General features: G+C 58.6%; 2 protein-coding genes across 2 annotated transcripts; both read left to right on the top strand.

Moving 5' to 3' along the window:
* Positions 1 to 1,927: 1,927 nt before the first annotated feature.
* On the top strand, positions 1,928 to 7,125 carry ZNF541 (zinc finger protein 541). The gene is made up of 9 exons (XM_071800766.1): positions 1,928 to 2,053; positions 2,944 to 3,019; positions 3,176 to 3,264; positions 3,457 to 3,588; positions 3,969 to 4,090; positions 4,244 to 5,597; positions 5,823 to 6,008; positions 6,732 to 6,841; positions 7,056 to 7,125. The coding sequence occupies exons 2-9, from the start codon at positions 2,956 to 2,958 to the stop codon at positions 7,123 to 7,125; spliced, it is 2,127 nt and encodes a 708-aa protein (XP_071656867.1). The 5' UTR covers positions 1,928 to 2,053; positions 2,944 to 2,955.
* Positions 7,126 to 10,363: 3,238 nt separating this feature from the next.
* NAPA (NSF attachment protein alpha) lies at positions 10,364 to 18,917 on the top strand. The gene is made up of 11 exons (XM_065859419.2): positions 10,364 to 10,516; positions 11,766 to 11,845; positions 13,462 to 13,578; positions 13,867 to 13,913; positions 14,035 to 14,112; positions 15,259 to 15,314; positions 15,446 to 15,530; positions 16,629 to 16,733; positions 17,545 to 17,613; positions 18,347 to 18,397; positions 18,502 to 18,917. The coding sequence occupies exons 1-11, from the start codon at positions 10,419 to 10,421 to the stop codon at positions 18,601 to 18,603; spliced, it is 888 nt and encodes a 295-aa protein (XP_065715491.2). The 5' UTR covers positions 10,364 to 10,418; the 3' UTR covers positions 18,604 to 18,917.
* Positions 18,918 to 18,942: the final 25 nt, after the last annotated feature.

Raw genomic sequence — 18,942 nt, 5'->3', positions numbered from 1 at the left:
AACCCAACATTTCCTTGTCCTATCGCATCTTTTCTTGACATAAACCCAACTTTTCCATTGTCCTATCACGTCTTAACTCAACAAAACCCAACTTTTCCTTGTCCTATCATCTTTTCTCAACAAAACCCAACATTTCCTTGTCCTATCGCGTGTTTTCTTGACATAAACCCAACATTTCCATTGTCCTATCGCGTCTTATCTTGACCAACTCCAACTTTTCCTTGTCCTATCGCGTGTTTTCTTGACAAAACCCAACTTTTCCTTGTCCTATCACATCTTAACAAAACCCAACGTTTCCTTGTCCTATCGCATCTTTTCTTGACATAAACCCAACGTTTCCATTGTCCTATCACGTCTTAACTCAACAAAACCCAACTTTTCCTTGTCCTATCATCTTTTCTTGACATAAACCCAATTTTTCCTTGTCCTATCGCGTGTTTTCTTGACATAAACCCAGCTTTTCCATTGTCCTATGACGTCTTTTCTCAACAAACCCCAACTTTTCCTTGTCCTATTGCGTCTTTTCTTGACCAACTCCAACGTTTCCTTGTCCTATTGTCTTTTCTTGACATAAACCCAACTTTTCCTTGTCCTATTGCGTTTTTTCTTGACAAAACCCAACGTTTCCATTGTCCTATCGTGTCTTAATTCAACAAAACCCAACTTTTCCTTGTCCTATCGTGTCTTTTCTTGACCAACTCCAACTTTTCCACTGTCCTATCGCGTCTTTTCTCAACAAAACCCAACTTTTCCTTGTCCTATCGTGTCTTTTCTTGACAAAACCCAACTTTTCCTTGTCCTATCGCGTCTTTTCTCGACAAACCCCAACTTTTCCTTGTCCTATTGCACCTTTTTTGACATAAACCCAACTTTTCCTTATCCTATCGCGTCTTTTCTTGACAAACCCCAACATTTCCTTGTCCTATTGTCTTTTCTTGACATAACCCAACTTTTCCTTGTCCTATCGCGTGTTTTCTTGACATAAACCCAGCTTTTCCATTGTCCTATGACGTCTTTTCTCAACAAACCCCAACTTTTCCTTGTCCTATCGCGTCTTTTCTTGACCAACTCCAACATTTCCTTGTCCTATTGTCTTTTCTTGACATAAACCCAACTTTTCCTTGTCCTATTGTCTTTTCTCGACAAAACCCAACTTTTCCTTGTCCTATTGCATCTTTTCTTCACATAAACCCAACTTTTCCTTGTTGGATCCCATATTTCCACCCCCGAACCCCAACACCCCCATGTCACATCCCCCTTTCCCCAAACCCCAACACCCCCATGTCACATCCCCCTTTCCCCAAACCCCAACACCCCCATGTCACATCCCCCTTTCCCCAAACCCCAACACCCCCATGTCACATCCCCCAACCCAAACACCCCCATGTCACATCCCCCTTTCCCCCCCAAACCCCAACATCCCCACCTCATATCACCCCATTTCCCCCCCAAACCCCAACATCCCCATGTCCCATCACCCCATTTCCCCCACCCCGTATCGGTTGCAGTGTTGACCCTGCTGTCCATGGCGAGCTCCAGCACCATCCCCGGGAGCTCCAGCACCATCCCCGGGAGCTCCAGCACCATCCCCGGGAGCTCCAGCGCCATCCTTGGGAGCTCCAGTGCCATCCTTGGGAGCTCCAGCACCATCCCTGGAAACTCCAGCGCCATCCCCGGGAGCTCCAGCGCCATCCCCGTGAGCTCCAGTGCCATCCTTGGGAGCTCCAGTGCCATCCCCGGGAGCTCCAGCGCCATCCCCGGGAGCTCCAGTGCCATCCCTGGAAACTCCAGCGTCATCCCCGGGAGCTCCAGCGCCGTCCCTGGGAGCTCCAGTGCCATCCCTGGGAGTTTCAGTGCCATCCCTGGAAACTCCAGCGCCATCCTCGGGAGCTCCAGCACCATCCCTGGGAGCTCCAGTGCCATCCCCGGGAGCTCCAGTGCCATCCCTGGGAGCTCCAGTGCCATCCCTGGGAGCTCCAGCGCCGTCCCCGGCGCCGTCCCCAACCTGGAGCTGGCCCTGCACTGCCTGCACGCGGCGCGCGGCGACGTGACGGTGAGTGACCCCAAAACCCCCAATATCACCCCAAAACCCCCTGATATCACCCCAAAACCCCCTGATATCACCCCAAACCCCCTGATATCACCCCCAAACCCCCCAATATCTCCCCAAAACCCCCTTATATCACCCCAAAAGCCCCCGATATCACCCAAACCCCCTGATATCACCCCAAAACCCCCTGATATCTCCCCAGAACCCCCCGATATCACCCCAAACCCCCCCGATATCACCCCAAAAGCCCCCGATATCACCCAACCCCCCCGATATCACCCCAAACCCCCTGATATCTCCCCAAACCCCCGATATCTCCCCAAAGCCTCCTGATATCACCCCAAACCTCCTGATATCTCCCCAAAACCCCCCGATATCTCCCCAAACCCCCCAACATCACCCCCAAACCCCCCAATATCTCCCCAAAACCCTCTTATATCACCCCAAAAGCCCCCGATATCACCCAAACCCCCTGATATCACCCCAGAACCCCCCGATATCACCCCAAACCCCCCCGATATCACCCCAAACCCCCCCGATATCACCCCAAAACTCCCTGATATCACCCCCAAACCCCCCGATATCACCCCAAAACTCCCTGATATCACCCCAGAACCCCCTGATATCTCCCCCAAACCCCCCGATATCACCCCCAAAAGCCCCAATATCACCCCCATGCCCCCGATATCACTCCAAACCCCCCGATATCTCCCCCAAACCCCCCGATATCACCCCAAACCCCCCCAATATCACCCCCAAAACCCCCTGATATCTCCTTAAAACCCCCCGATATCTCCCCAAACCCCCCGATATCACCCCAAAGCCCCCAAAACCACAACTTGGGGCATCCTGCTCCGAATGGAAGAGAAACCCCGAGCCTTTTCCTCTTGCAGAAGGCGCTGGAGATGCTGCTTTCGGGGGGGCCCCCCAAGTCCGAATCGGACCCTCTGGCCAATTATCATTACGCAGGTAAACGAGGAACGGGGCCCATTCCCCCCCAGGACACAAACAGACACCACGTTACCCTTTCCACGCTGATTTAAACATCTTGGGGTGCCGATAACGACCCCCCCGCCCCATTTGCTAATTGCGTTCCCCATAACGAACCCGCTCATTGCCCCGCAGGCTCGGACACGTGGACGCCATTGGAGCAGCAGCTTTTCCACCGTGCTTTTGCCACCTACAAGAAGGACTTTTATCGCATCCACAAGAAGGTAAATCCCCCAAAATCATCGGTTTTTAACCCAAAAAGCCGCGTTTTTGAGTCACGCATTGAACTCCCGTTCTCCAAAAAGTCATTTTGCTGCTTAACGCTGCAAAAAAGGCACCGGAATGAGACAAAACGAGGCGTAAATGTGATTTACCGCGGCGTTTCCATCCTAAACCGCTCCTATCCCCTCGCTTAGGTCCAGACTAAGACTGTGGCCCAGTGTGTTGAATATTACTACACCTGGAAGAAAACGACCAAACTCAAGTCCTACCGACCAAAAGGGACGGGCAAAAAAGCCAAGAGAAACAAGGAAAAGGCCGAGGAGAAGGTAGAAAACGCGTTTACGCGGAATTTGTGCTGCAGGAAAACCGCCTTGAGGCCAAAAAAGCGGCTTTTTGGGCCCAAAATGGGCTCGATTGGCTGCAGGTTGATTGCAGTGATTCCAGGTATTAACGATCCTGGTGGGGTTTGAATGGTTTGGGGGATATTCTGTGGTTTTGGCTTCCCCGCCGAAGGGAATTGCTGTGCGTTCCCTGCCAAAAAGCGGTGGTTTGTATCACAAAAATAACCATTTTTGGCTATTTTAGCCTCACCTGGCTGAGTTGTCTCTATGGGCTGTTCCATAGGGTCTTGTTTTCAAGCTGGTTTATTCTCAGCGCTCTCGACCTTTGGTGAAAGGGGGGAATGAGGGGAATCTCTGCTTTCCAGGCCACTTTCCAGCCCCCGAAGAAGAAGCCCCGTCCCTCGCCCGAGGAAAGGGCCAAAATGAAGCAGCAAATGGCCCAAAATGAGGGCGCCGGGGAGTCCTTTCCATGCACGGAGTGCGGCAGGTGAGTTGTTGCTTATTTGGGGATAAAGAGGTTAAAAGGTGTTAAAACCACCCGGTGTGAAGCCGAGAAACGGTGCCGGACCCGCGCCAAAACGCACCCAGAAGGGGTGAAGCCAAAAAGCACTAAAACCTGGGTTTTCCGCCCCGTTTCCAGGGCGTTTGCCACGATGCGGGGCAAGAACGCACACATGAGGTGGCACCGGGCGCGGGAGCTGCAGGCGGGGACCGAGCTGACTCCAAAGGGCTTGGAAATTGAAGAGAAAGCAGCTGAAATGGTGACTGTGGTGACGGAGCCGCAGACGGGGACCAAGCCACCCCTGAAATGTGTGAAAATTGAGGAGAAACCAGCTGAAATGGCGACTGTGGCGCTGGAGCCGCAGGTTGAGACCAAGCTGCCCCTAAAGTGCTACAAAATTGAGGAGGAAGCAGGCGAAACGGTGATTGCGGGACCAGAGCCGCAAGCCGGGACTGAGCCACCACCAAAATACCTGAAATTTGAAGACAAACCAACTGAAATGGTGATTGCGGTGCCGGAGCCGCAGGCCAAGACTGAGCCACCCCCGAAGTGCCCGGAAATTGAGGAGAAACCAGCTGAAATGGGGATTTTGGCACCGGTGCTGGAGCTGCAGATGGGGACTGAGCCACCCCCAAAATACTTGGACATTGAAGACAAACCAGCTGAAATGGCGATGCCAGTGCCGGAGCCGCAAGCCGGGACCGAGCCACCTCCAAACTGCCTGGAAATAGAAGAGAAAGCAGCTGAAAAGGCGATTGCGGAGCTGGAGCTGCAGGTGGGGACGGAGCAGCCCCTGAAGTGTGCGAAAATTGAGAACAAACCACCTGAAATGGAGATTGCGGCACCGGAGCCGGAGGCTGAGACTGAGCCCCCACCAAAATACTTGGAAATTGAGAACAAACCAGCGGAAATGGTGATGCCGGTGCCGGAGCTGCAGGCTGAGACCGAGCCACCCTCAAAGTGCCTGAAAATAGAGGAGGAAGCACCTGAAATGGTGATTGTGGTGACGGAGCCGCAGGCTGGGAATGAGGCACCACCAAGCTGCTTGGAAATTGAGGAAAAACCAGCCGAAATGGAGATTGTGGTGATGGAGACGCAGGTGGGGACTGAGCCACCCCCAAAATACTTGGAAATGGAGGAGAAAGCAGGCGAAATGGTGATTGTGCCACCAGCACCAGAGCCACAGGCTGGGACTGAGCTGACCCCAAAGGGCTTTCAAATTGAGGAGAAACCAACCGAAATGGAGATTGTGGCGCCGGAGCCGGATGCGCAAGCCGGGACTGAGCTGCCCCCAAAGTGCCTGAATATAGAGGAGAAAGCAGCTGAAATGGTGATTGTGGCACCGGAGCTGCAGGTGGGGACCGAGCCGCCCGCAAAATGCTTTGAAATCAAGGAGAAATCAGGCGAAATGGTGATGCCGGAGCCGGAGCTGCAGGTTGGGATTGAACCACCCCTGAAGCCTTTGAAGATTGAGGACAAACCCGCCGAAATGGTGAATATGGAGCCAGAGCCGCAGGCCGGGATGGAGCCGCCCCCAAAGTGTGTGAAAATTGAAGACAAACCAGCCGAAATGGAGATTGTGGTGCCGGAGCCGCAAGACGGGACCGAGCTGCCCATAAAGCGCTTCAAAATCGAGGAGAAACCAGCGGAAATGGCGATGCCGGAGCCAGAGCTGCAGGCTGAGACCGAGCCGCCACCAAAATACCTGAAAATGGAGGAGGAAGCAGCTGAAACGGTGATTGAGGCGCCGGAGCTGCAGGACGGGACTGAGCGACCTCCAAAGTGCCTGAATATTGAGGAGGAACCAGCTGAAATGAGGATTGTGGAGCCGGTGCCGGATCTGCAAGCCGGGACTGAGCTGCCCCAAAAATGCTTGAAGATTGAGGAGAAACCAGCGGAAATGGTGAATGCGGGACCGGAGCCGCAGGCTGAGACCGAGCCGCCCCCAAAATACCTGAAAATACAGGAGAAAGCAGTTGAAATGGGGATTGCGGTGCTGGAGCCGCAGGGCGGGACGGAGCCACCACCGAAATGCTTGGAAATTGAAGAGGAACCAGGTGAAATGATGATGCCAGAGCTGGAGCTGCAGGATGGCACCGAGCCACCCCCAAAAGACCCTAAAATTGAGGACAAACCAGCTGAAATGGTGATTGCGGTGCTGGAGCCGCAGGATGGGATTGAGCCACCCCCAAACAGCCTGAAAATTGAGGACAAACCAGATGAAATGGGGATTGTGGCGCCGGCACCAGAGCCACAAGCCGGGAATGAGCCACCCCCAAAATGCGTGAAAATGGATGAGAACCCAGCCGAAATGGTGATCCCGGAGCCGGAGCCGCAGGCCGGGACTGAGCCACCCCCAAAACGCTTAAGAATTGAGGAGAAACCAGGTGAAATGAAGATTACGGCACCGGAGCCGCAGGCCGGGACCGAGCCACCCCCGAAGTGCCTGAATATTGAGGAGAAAACAGCTGAAATGGTGATTTTGGCACCGGAGCCGCAGGTGGGGACTGAGCCGCCCCCAAATCGCTTGGAAATTGAGGAGAAAGCAGGCGAAATGGTGATTGTGCCACCAGCACCAGAGCCACAGGCCGGGACTGAGCTGACCCCAAAGGGCTTTCAAATTGAGGAGAAACCAACCAAAATGGACATTGCGGCGCCGGAGCTGCAGGTGGGGACCGAGCCGCCCCCAAACTGGTTTGAAATTGAGGAGAAACCAGGCAAAACGGTGATGCCGGAGTTGGAGCTGCAAGCCAGGATGGAGCTGCCCCCAAAGAGTGTGAAGATTGAGGAGGAACCAGGTGAAATGGGGATTGTGGAGCCGGAGCTGCAGGTGGGGACTGAGCCACCACCAAAATACCTAAAAATGGAGGAGGAAGCAGCTGAAATGGTGATGCCGGAGCCGCAGCACCAGGCTGAGACCGAGCGACCACCAAAATACCTGAAAATTAAGGAGGAACCAGGTGAAATGGCGATTGCGGCACCAGCGCCGGAGCCGCAGGCCGGGACCGAGCCGCCCCTGAAGGGCTTGAAAATTGATGAGGAACCAACCGAAACAGTGATTGCAGCGCCGGAGCCGCAGGATGAGACTGAGATGCCCCGAAAATGCTTGAAGATTGAGGAGGAACCAGCTGAAATTGTGATGGCGGTGCCGGAGCTGCAGACCGGGACCGAGACACCACCAAAGTGCCTGGAAATAGAGGAGGAACCAGCTAAAATGGAGATTGTGGTGACGGAGCCACAGGATGGGATCGAGCCACCCCCAAAATACTTAGAAATTGAAGACCAACCAGCTGAAATGGTGATTGCAGAGCCAGAGCCGCAGGCCGGGACCGAGCCGCCCCAAAAAGGCTTTCAAATTGAGGAGAAAGCAGCCGAAATGGCGATGCCGGAGCTGCAGGCTGAGACGGAGCCACCCTCCAGGTGCCTGAATATTGAGGAGGAACCAGCTAAAATGGAGATTGCGGTGCCGGCACCGGAGCTGCAAACTGGGACCGAGCCACCCCCGAACCCTTTGAAAATTGAGGATGAACCAGCCGAAATGGTGATTGTGGCACCGGAGCCGCAGGCTGGGACTGAGCTGCCCATAAAGTGCTGCAAAATTGAGGAGGAACCAGCTGAAATGGCGATGCTGGAGCCACAGGCCGGGACCAAGCCACCCCTGAAGCGCTTGAGAATTGAAGAGGAACCAGCCGAAATGGTGATCCCGGAGCCGCAGGCCGGGACCGAGCCGCCCCTGAAACGTCCTAAAATTGAGGATAAACCAGTTGAAATGGCGATTGTGGCGCCGGTGCCGGAGCCGCAGGCCGGGACCAAGCAGCCCTCAAAACGCTCAAGAATTGAGGACAAACCATCCGAAATGGCGATTCCGGAGCTGCAAGCCGGGACCGAGCCGCCCCCGAAGCGCCTTAAAATTGAGGAACCAGCCAAAATGGGGATTGCGGCGCCGGAGCAGCGCCCGGGGTAGGTTTGCGCCCTCAGGAAACCCCCGCGCCAAAACCACCGTCGGCTTTCCCACCGGACGGCGCATCCAGAGGGGGATTTTTGGGGAGAAAAGGGGTGAATTTGCGGGTGTGTTTGAAGAAGCGACCACGGGGGGTTTGGTTTCTCAGCATCGGGATCGGGTTTGATGGGAAGAGCTGGCGCCCGATCGTCATCTCCGGCACCAGGGGGCGCACGGAACGGGGCCGGAATTGGGCTGAAATCCTGCAAGATTGGGAAAAAACGCCGCTGTGAGATCAACCGGCAGCGGCTGCTTGCGGTGGGAAGAACGGGAAAGGGAAATGGTGGCAAAATGGTGCCGTAAAGCGCCCCGATCTGAGCCGAGAAACAGGGGTTTTGGTGTTTTTCTTTCTATTTAACGCGCTTTCTACTTTGCTTAATAAACTGGGTTCTGGAATGAGTTGAAGTTCGTTAATGCAGCGATTTGTGACAACGGGGGGGTTGAGTTGTTTCATTAATGAAATGTTAATTAAGGGTCTTGTCACACCAGGAGGGATAGAAGGGGGATTTATTTTGGGAGGTCTTGAGATTTATTGCTGTCGCGATACCGGGGCCGTCGGTGCCACCCATTGCGATACCGGGGCCATTGGTGCCACCCATCGCGATACCAGGGCCGTCAGTGCCACCCATCGCGATACCGGGGCCGTCAGTGCCACCCATCGCGATACCGGGGCCGTCGGTGCCACCCATCGTGCTACCAGTACCATCATTGCTGCCCATCACGATACTGGGGCCATTGTCACTGCTGCTGTGACGATACCAGCGCTGTTGTTGCCACCTGTTGCGATACCAGGACCATCAGTGCTCACTATCGCGATACCGGGGCCGTCGGTGCCACCACCGCGATCCCGGAGCTGTTGGTTCTGCCCATCGCGATACCGGGGCCGTTGTCACTGCCCATCGCGATACCGGGGCTGTCGGTGCTGCTGTCGCGATACCGGAACCGTCAGTGCTTCCCATCACGATACTGGGGCTGTTGGTTCTGCCCATCACGATACCGGGGCCCCTGTCACTGCCCATCACGATATCAGGGCCGTCGGTGCTGCTGTCGCGATACCGGGACAATCATTGCTGCCCATCGCGATACCGGAGCTGTCGTCACTGCCCATTGCGACACCAGTGCTGTTGGTGCCACCCGTCACGATACCAGGACCATCAGTGCTCCCTATCGCGATACCGGGGCCGTCGGTGCCCCCATCGCGATACCAAGGCCATTGATGCCGCCCATCACGATCCCGGAGTTGTTGGCTCTGCCCATCGCGATACCGGGGCCGTTGTGATAGCGGGGCCGTTGTCGCTGCCCATCGCGATACCGGTGCTGTCGGTGCCACCATCGCAATACCGGGGCCGTTGTCGCTGCCCATCGCGATACCGGGACTGTCGGTGCCACCATCGCAATACCGGGGCCGTTGTCACTACCCATCGCGATACCGGGACAATCATTGCTGCCCACCGTGATACCGGGGCCGTTGTGATACCGGGGCCATTGTCACTGCCCATCGCGATACCGGGGCTGTTGGTGCTGCCGTCGCGATACCGGGGCTGTTGGTGCCACCCATCGCGATACCGGGGCCGTTGTCGCTGCCCATCACGATACCGGGGCTGTCGGTGCTGCTGTCGCGATACCGGGACCGTCAGTACTTCCCATCACGATACTGGGGCTGTTGGTTCTGCCCATCACGGTACCAGGGCCCCTATCACTGCCCATCACGATACCGGAGCCGTCGGTGCCGCCCATCGCGATACCGGGGCCAAATGGGGGGGAAAACAGCAGCGAAACGTCCCCTGTGGAGAGAAAGGGACACGAAAGCCTCAGGGCCTCCCTGAACTCCCCAAGTCCCCCAGTCCTCCTCCTCCCCCAGGCCCGTTTCCCCCATTCCCCCCCGTTTTGGGGGCAAAACACGCGAAAACGGGGCACGTATCTCGTTAATGTGCCCGCAGCTCGTTAATGAACGCGTACCTCGTTAATGAAGCCGCAGCTCGTTAACACTCACGGGACAACCACGACCGACGCGCCGCTCTCCTCACGGCTCCCGCCGCCTCCTTGTGCCGCCGGCTCCGCCCCCTCCAGTCCCCACCTTGGTCCGCAAGCCCTCGCATTGGCTGGCGCTCTGCCCACACCCCGCCTTCTCCGTTCCGATTGGCCCAGAGAGCCGCCTATCACAGGACAGGGAGAGGGGGGGCGGGAAGCGGCGTGTGTTACTCAGCGAGTCACGTGAGACAGGCGGCCGGCGGCGTCGCTGCCTGTGTCACGTGAGCAGGGCGAGTGGTGAGGAAGGCGGAAGTGAAGGCGGAAGTGAAGGCCGCGGCCGCCATGGACCCGGCCGGGAAGGAGAAGGAGGCGCTGCAGCTGATGGCCGAGGCCGACAAGAAGGTCCGAGGCTCCCAGTCCTTCTTCGCCGGCCTCTTCGGGTGAGGGCGGCCCGGCCCGACCGGCCCCGGGCTCCTCTGGGCGGCCCCGCAGCGACGGGGTGGGGGGGGCGAGGCCTGGGGAGCCGCTGAGGGAGCGGGGCCGGGGGGTTTGGGGTGAAAACTGAGGAGTTTGGGGTGAAAACTGAGGAGTTTGGGGTGAAAACTGGGGGATTGGGGGTGAACACTGAGGACTGGATGAATTTGGGGTGAAAATTTGTCTCTGGGGGGTGGTTTTGGGGCCCCACGAGGGTATTTTGGGGTTCAGGAGGATGTTTAGGGGCCTTTAGGGTGATTTTGGGGCTCAGGATGATATTTTGGGTGCTAAGAATGATATTTTTGGGGTCTTGTGAGGACGTTTTGGGGGCTTGGGAGGGTATTTGGGTGCCCAAGATGATATTTTGGGGTCTTATGAGGATATTTTTGGGTCTTGTGAGGATATTTTGGGTGCCCAGGATGATATTTTGGGGTCTTATGAGGATATTTTGGGTGCCAAGGGTGACTTTTGGGTCCCCAGGAGGGTATTTTGGGTCCCCAGGAGGGTATTTGAGTGCCCAGGATGATATTTTGGGGTCTTATGAGGGTATTTTGGGGTCTTGTGAGGATATTTTGGGTGCCCAGGAGGGTATTTGGGTGCCCAAGATGATATTTTGGGTGCCCAGGGGGGTATTTTGGGTGCCATGGGGGCGTATTTAGGTACCCAGGATGATATTTTGGGGTTTTATGAGGGTATTTTGGGTGCCAAGGATGACTTTTGGGTCCCCAGGAGGGTATTTTGGGTCCCCAAGAGGGTATTTGGGTGTCCAGGATGATATTTTGGGGTCTTATGAGGATATTTTGGGTGCCCAGGAGGGTATTTGGGTGCCCAAGATGATATTTTGGGGTCTTATGAGGATATTTTGGGTGCCAAGGGTGACTTTTGGGTCCCCAGGAGGGTATTTTGGGTACCATGGGGGGGTATTTGGGTGCCCAGGATGATATTTTGGGGTCTTATGAGGATATTTTGGGTGCCCAGGGGGGTATTTTGTGTTCCCAGGAGGTCGTTTTTCAGGTCTAGGAGGGTGAAGTTTGGGTGCCCGGGGGGGTGTTTTGGGTGCCCGGGGGGGTGTTTTGGGTGCCCAGGGGGGTGTTTTGGGTGCTCAGGGGGGTATTTTGGGTGCCCAGGAGGGTATTTGGGTGCCCAGGAGGGTGGCTGGGTGCCCAGGGTGCTATTTTGGTGCTATTTCGGTGCCGTTTCGGTGCCGTTCCGCAGGGGCTCGTCCCGGCTGGAGGAGGCCTGCGACACCTACGCCCGCGCAGCCAACATGTTCAAGATGGCCAAGAACTGGAGCGGTGGGTGCAGCGCCCCCCTTACCGCCCCCACCCCACCCGTGACCCCCCTTACCGCCCCCACCCCACCCGTGACCCCCCCCTTACCGCCCCCACCCCACCCGTGACCCCCCCCTTACCGCCCCCACCCCACCCGTGACCCCCCCCTTACCGCCCCCACCCCACCCGTGACCCCCCCCTTACCGCCCCCACCCCACCCGTGACCCCCCCCTTACCGCCCCCACCCCACCCGTGACCCCCCCCTTACCGCCCCCACCCCACCCGTGACCCCCCCCTTACCGCCCCCACCCCACCCGTGACCCCCCCCTTACCGCCCCCACCCCACCCGTGACCCCCCCCTTACCGCCCCCACCCCCACCCGTGACCCCCCTTACCATCCCCCACCCCACCCGTGACCCCCCTTACCATCCCCCACCCCACCCGTGACCCCCCCTTACCGCCCCCACCCCACCCGTGACCCCCCCCTTACCGCCCCCACCCCACCCGTGACCCCCCCCTTACCGCCCCCACCCCCACCTGTGACCCCCCTTACCATCCCCCACCCCACCCGTGACCCCCCTTACCATCCCCCACCCCACCCGTGACCCCCCCTTATCATCCCCCACCCCACCCGTGACTCCCCCCTTACCACCCCCCCCTTAACCCATGACACCCCCTTATCACCCCCACCCGTGACCCCCCCTTTATCACCCCCACCAGTGACCCCCCCATTACCGCCCCCACCCCACCCGTGACCCCCCCTTACCATCCCCCACCCCACCCGTGACCCCCCCTTACCGCCCCCACCCCACCCGTGACCCCCCCTTACCCCGATCTGTGTCCCCCCAATCTGTGTCCCCCTGATCTGTGTGTCCCCCCAATTTGTGCCCCCCATAGCGGCGGGCAGCGCGTTCTCCCACACGGCGCACACCCCTGATCTGTGTGTCCCCCTGATCTGTGTCCCCCCAATTTGTGTCCCCCATAGCGGCGGGCAGCGCGTTCTGCCGCACGGTGCACACCCCTGATCTGTGTGTCCCCCCAATTTGTGTCCCCCATAGTGGCGGGCAGCGCGTTCTGCCGCATGGTGCACACCCCCTGATCTGTGTGTCCCCCTGATCCGTGTGTCCCCCCAATTTGTGTCCCCCCATAGCGGCGGGCAGCGCGTTCTGCCGCATGGCGCACACCCCTGATCCGTGTGTCCCCCTGATCTGTGTGTCCCCCATAGCGGCGGGCAGCGCGTTCTGCCGCATGGTGCACACCCCTGATCTGTGTCCCCCCAATTTGTGTCCCCCATAGCGGCGGGCAGCGCGTTCTGCCGCACGGTGCACACCCCTGATCTGTGTGTCCCCCTGATCTGTGTGTCCCCCCAATTTGTGTCCCCCATAGCGGCGGGCAGCGCGTTCTGCCGCATGGCGCACACCCCTGATCTGTGTGTCCCCCTGATCCGTGTGTCCCCCCAATTTGTGTCCCCCATAGCGGCGGGCAGCGCGTTCTGCCGCATGGTGCACACCCCTGATCTGTGTGTCCCCCCAATTTGTGTCCCCCCATAGCGGCGGGCAGCGCGTTCTGCCGCACGGCGCACACCCCTGATCTGTGTGTCCCCCTGATCCGTGTGTCCCCCCAATTTGTGTCCCCCATAGCGGCGGGCAGCGCGTTCTGCCGCGCGGCGCAGCTGCAGCTGCAGCTCCAGAGCAAACACGACGCCGCCGCCAGCCTGGTGGACGCAGGAAACGCCTTCAAGAAGTCCGACCCGCAAGGTGAGACCCAAAACACCCCGTTCCGCCCCTTTTTGCCCCCCGTCCCGCCCCTTTTTGCCCCCCGTTCCACCCCTTTTTTTGCGCCCTCTTTAGGCTCCGCATCCCCCCTACTTTGGGCTCAATCCCCCCCATTTTGGTCTCCACATCCCCATTTTTGAGCTCAGCGCCCCCATTTACGCCTCCGTCCCCCATTTTAACACAAACGCTTTTCTCCAGGGGGGGTCTGGGTGGGGGGTTCACCCCCTAAACCCCCCAAAACCCCCCCCAAAACCCCCCATTCTCCCCCAGAGGCCATTAACTGCCTGCTCCGGGCCATCGAGATCTACACCGACATGGTGAGTCCCAAATCCACCCCTTTCCTCCCCATTTCGGGGGCTCAATCCTCCCCTCCCCAGCCCATTTTTGGGGTGCAGACCCTCGGAACCCCCATTTCCTCCCCATTTCCTCCCCATTTAGGGCCGGTTCACCATTGCGGCCAAGCACCACGTCTCCATCGCCGAGATCTACGAGACCGAGCTGGTCGACATCGAGAAGGTCGAGTTCACCCCAAAGCCACATGGGGACCTGAAAATGGGGTGAAACCATCGGGTTTTGGGGCTCCGTGTTTGGTTTTGGGGCTCCGTGTTTGGTTTTGGGGCTCCCAGAGGAGTTTTGGGGGCTCCATGTTTGGTTTTGGGACTCCGTGTTTGGTTTTGGGGCTCCGTGTTTGGTTTTGGGGCTCCGTGTTTAGTTTTGGGGCTCCGTGTTTGGTTTTGGGGCTCCCAGAGGGGTTTTGGGGCTCCATGTTTGGTTTTGGGGGCTCCCACAGGGGTTTTGGGGGCTCCCTGTTTGGTTTTGGGGGCTCCCTGTTTGGTTTTGGGGCTCCGTGTTTGGTTTTGGGGGCTCCCTGTTTGGTTTTGGGGGGCTCCAGGAGGTTGATTTTGGGGCTCCAAGAGGTTTTATTTGGGGTCCCCAGGAGGTGGTTTTGGGGTCCCCAAGATGGTTTTCGGGGTCCCCAGGAGGTTGATTTTGGGGCTCCAAGAGGGTTTATTTGGGGTCCCCAGGAGCTTGATTTTGGGGCTCCAAGAGGGTTTATTTGAGGTCCCCAGGATCATTTTTTGGGGTCCCCAGGATGTTTATTTTTTGGGGGCTCCGTGACGTTGATTTTGGGGTCCCCAGGATGGTTTTTTGGGGTCCCCAGGAGGTGATTTTGGGGCTCCAAGAGGGTTTTTTTGGGGGGGTATCCAGGGGGGTTTTTGAGGCTCCAGGAGGCTGATTATTGAGTCTCCAAGATGGTTGATTTTAGGGTCCCCAGGAGGTGATTTTGGGGTTCCCAGGATGGTTTTTGGGGCTCCAGGAGGTGTTTTTGGGGCTGGGTTAGGCTGAGCTCTTCCCTTAGGCCAGGCCTGCAGCACCAGATCCCCCCAATCCCCCCCAAAACGCGTCCGCCCCCACAAAACCACCCTGGGGCGCGGGAAAGAGCCCAAACCCGGCCCATTCCATGTGCCACACAGTGGGGGGGGGTCCCGCTTTGGCACCGCGGCCCCAATTCCCATCCAACCCCTCACGTCCCCCCCATGGCCGGAACAGATGGGCTGCGGGGGCGGCTGCTCCGGTGCCATTTGTCGTGGTTTTACATCCAAATCTGTGTTTTTAATACAAATGTGCCTGATTTGTGGTGTTTTTGTGTCCCCCCCCCAGGCCATCGCGCATTACGAGCAGGCGGCCGATTACTACAAAGGGGAAGAGTCCAACAGGTAACGGAAATGGGGGGTTTTGGCCCCAAAATGATGGGGTTTTCCCCCCAAGTTGTGTCGTGATGGGCTGGGGGGGTCGTGGTTGTGTCGTGATGGGCCGGGGGGGTCATGGTTGTGTCCGCTGTCCCCAGCTCGGCCAACAAGTGTCTGCTGAAGGTGGCGGCGTACGCGGCGCAGCTGGAGCAGCACCAGAAGGCGCTGGAGATCTATGAGCAGGTGGGGCCTTCGGCGCCATCAGCTTCATCCCCTTCCCCTTCCCCTTCCCCTTCCCCTTCCCCTTCCCCTTCCCCTTCCCCTTCCCCTTCCCCTTCCCCTTCCCCTTCCCCTTCCCCTTCCCCTTCCCCTTCCCCTTCCCCTTCCCCTTCCCCTTCCCCTTCCCCTTCCCCTTCCCCTTCCCCTTCCCCTTCCCCTTCCCCTTCCCCTTCCCCTTCCCCTTCCCCTTCCCCTTCCCCTTCCCCTTCCCCTTCCCCTTCCCCTTCCCCTTCCCCTTCCCCTTCCCCTTCTTCTCGCTTCCTCCCTCCCTCCCTCCCTTCCCCTTCCTCCTCCTCGTCTCTTCCTCCCTTCCTTCCCCTCCCTCCTCCTTCTCGCTTCCTCCCTCCCTTCCTCCCTCCCTTCCCCTCCCTCCTCCTCCCCCTCTCTTCCTCCCTCCCTTCCCCTTCCTCCTCCTCCTCCCCCTCTCTTCCTCCCTCCCTTCCCCTCCCTCCTCCTCCTCCCCCTCTCTTCCTCCCTCCCTTCCCCTCCCTCCTCCTCCCCCTCTCTTCCTCCCTCCCTCCCTTCCCCTCCCCCCTCCTCCTCCCCCTCTCTTCCTCCCTCCCTTCCCCTCCCTCCTCCTCCTCCCCCTCTCTTCCTCCCTCCCTTCCTCCTCCTCCCCCCTCTTCCTCCCTCCCTTCCCCTCCCTCCTCCTCTTCCTCCCCCTCTCTTCCTCCCTCCCTTCCCCTCCCTCCTCCCCCTCTCTTCCTCCCCCTTCCTCCTCCTCCCCCTCTCTTTCTCCCTCCCTTCCCATTCCCCTCCCTCCTCCTTCTCTCTTCCTCTCTTCCTTCCCCTTCCCCTCCCTCCTCCTTCTCACTTCCTCCCTCCCTCCCTCCCTTCCCCTCCCTCCTCCTTGTCTCTTCCTCCCTCCCTTCCCCTCCCTCCTCCTTCTCACTTCCTCCCTCCCTCCCTCCCTTCCTTCCCTTCCCTCCTCCTTCTCTCTTCCTCCTTCCCTTCCCCTCCCTCCTTCCTGCTTCCTCCCTCCCTTCCTCCCTCCCTTCCTCTTCCTGCTCCCCTTCCCCTCGCGGGCGCTGTGACCCGGCTGCCTGGCTGTCCCTGCTGCAGGTGGGGGCGGCGGCCATGGACAGCCCCCTGCTCAAGTACAGCGCCAAGGACTATTTCTTCAAGGCCGCGCTCTGCCACTTCTGCATCGACATGCTCAACGCCAAGGTGGGACACGCGGACGGGGGGACGGGACACACGGACGGGGGGACGGGACACACGGACGGCTCCGGGGCCCCCGGTGCTGCCGGGATGCTCCAGCTCCCAAAAGCAGCTCCCATGGGGATGCTCCTCAGAGCCTTCATCTCCTGAGCTTCGTCTCTTCCTCATCTCCTCCTGTCCCCTTCACCTCCTCCCCTTCCTCCTTTGCATCTTCTCCATCTCCTTCTCTTCCTATTCCTCATCTCCTTCCTCTTCCTCTCCTTCTGCTCGTCTTCCTCTCTTTCTTCTGCTCCTCTTCCTCTCTTTCTCCTCCTCCTCTTCCTCATCTCTCCTCCTCCTCCTCTTCCTCATCTCTCCTCCTCCTCCTCTTCCTCATCTCTCCTCCTCCTCCTCTTCCTCATCTCTCCTCCTCTTCCTCATCTCATCTTCATCTCTTCCTCTCTTTCTCCTCCTCCTCCTCTTCCTCATCTCATCTTCATCTCTTCCTCTCTTTCTCATCTTCATCTCTTCCTCTCTTTCTCCTCCTCCTCTTCCTCTCTTTCTCCTCCTCCTCTTCCTCTCTTTCTCCTCCTCCTCTTCCTCTCTTTCTCCTCCTCCTCTTCCTCTCTTTCTCCTCCTCCTCTTCCTCTCCTTCTCCTCCTCCTCTTCCTCTCCTTCTCTTGATCTCCTCCATCTTTTCTTCATCTCCTCCTCTTCATCACCATCACCATCTTCTCCTCTTCATCACCATCTCTTCTTCATCTCCTCCTCCTTCTCCTCCTCTTCCTCTTCCTCACCTCCTCTCCTCCTCTTCCTCTCCTCCTCCTCCTCCCCACAGCTGGCGGTGCAGAAGTACGAGGAGATGTTTCCCGCCTTCTCCGACTCCCGCGAGTGCAAACTGGTCAAGGTGAGCGGCCCGGCCTTCCTCCCCTTCCTCCTCCTCCTCTTCCCCATCCTCCCCTTCTTCCTCCTCCTCTTCCCCATCCTCCCCTTCTTCCTCCTCCTCTTCCCCATCCTCCCCTTGCTCCTCCTCCTCCTCTTCCCCATCCTCCCCTTGCTCCTCCTCCTCCTCTTCCCCATCCTCCCCTTCCTCCTCCTCCTCCTCTTCCCCATCCTCCCCTTCCTCCTCCTCCTCCTCTTCCCCATCCTCCCCTTCCTCCTCCTCCTCCTCCTCCCCATCCTCCCCTTCCTCCTCCTCCTCCTCCCCATCCTCCCCTTCCTCCTCCTCCTCCTCCCCATCCTCCCCTTCCTCCTCCTCCTCCTCCTCCCCATCCTCCCCTTCCTCCTCCTCCTCCTCCTCCCCATCCTCCCCTTCCTCCTCCTCCTCCTCCTCCCCATCCTCCCCTTCCTCCTCCTCCTCCTCCTCCCCATCCTCCCCTTCCTCCTCCTCCTCCTCCTCCCCATCCTCCCCTTCCTCCTCCTCCTCCTCCTCCCCATCCTCCCCTTCCTCCTCCTCCTCCTCCTCCCCATCCTCCCCTTCCTCCTCCTCCTCCTCCTCCCCATCCTCCCCTTCCTCCTCCTCCTCTTCCCCATCCTCCCCATCCTCCCCATCCCCTCCTTCCTCCCCATCCCCTCCTTCCTCCCCATCCCCTCCTTCCTCCCCGGGGAGGATTTTGGGGTCTCACCCCCCACCCCCCCAGAAACTCCTGGACGCCCACGAGGAGCAGAACATCGACGCCTACACCGACGCGGTGAGCACCCCCAAAACCACCCACATTCACCCCAAACCCCCTCCCCAGCCTTCCTCCTGCCACCCCTCACCCTCCTCCTCCTCCTCCTCGCGTCCCCCCCCTAGGTCAAGGAGTTCGACTCCATCTCCCGCCTGGACCAATGGTTGACGACCATGCTGCTCCGCATCAAGAAAACCATCCAGGGCGAGGAGGAGGATCTGCGCTGACCCCCCCTGGCCCAAAAACCACCCATTCTACCCCAAAATCCCCCCCGGAGCCGCTCCCGCCCCCCTCAGCCCCCCATTCCCCTTTCAGATATTTAATGGTGTAAATACATTCCCCATTGTTCCTCCACCTTCGCTCCGGGGTCCTCCCCATTCTCCCCATGGGGGGGATTTGGGGGTTCATGTCCCCCCCGTTCTCCCCATGCTGGGGGTTTGGGGGTTCGTGTCCCCCCCCCCGGGGGGCGAGGAGGAGGAAGAGGAGGAGGAGGAAGGCTCTGCTGCATGCGTGGCTCAATAAAACATTGCGTGAGCAGAGACAGGCCCGATCCTGTGTTGTTTTGC

This window comes from Patagioenas fasciata, chromosome 33 (genome assembly GCF_037038585.1).
Source record: "Patagioenas fasciata isolate bPatFas1 chromosome 33, bPatFas1.hap1, whole genome shotgun sequence".
NCBI lineage: Eukaryota > Metazoa > Chordata > Aves > Columbiformes > Columbidae > Patagioenas > Patagioenas fasciata.
This window is presented reverse-complemented; position numbering and strand designations above follow the sequence as displayed.

Coding starts and splice junctions, on each gene's coding strand:
- ZNF541 (XM_071800766.1), top strand. CDS start 2,956: ATGCTGCTTTCGGGGGGGCCCCCCAAGTCCGAATCGGACCCTCTGGCC. Junction 6,009..6,731: donor AGGAGAAACCAGCGGAAATG/GTGAATGCGGGA, acceptor TTTCAAATTGAG/GAGAAACCAACCAAAATGGA. Junction 6,842..7,055: donor GGCAAAACGGTGATGCCGGA/GTTGGAGCTGCA, acceptor CTGAAAATTAAG/GAGGAACCAGGTGAAATGGC.
- NAPA (XM_065859419.2), top strand. CDS start 10,419: ATGGACCCGGCCGGGAAGGAGAAGGAGGCGCTGCAGCTGATGGCCGAG. Junction 13,914..14,034: donor TCGAGATCTACACCGACATG/GTGAGTCCCAAA, acceptor CTCCCCATTTAG/GGCCGGTTCACCATTGCGGC. Junction 18,398..18,501: donor TCGACGCCTACACCGACGCG/GTGAGCACCCCC, acceptor TCCCCCCCCTAG/GTCAAGGAGTTCGACTCCAT.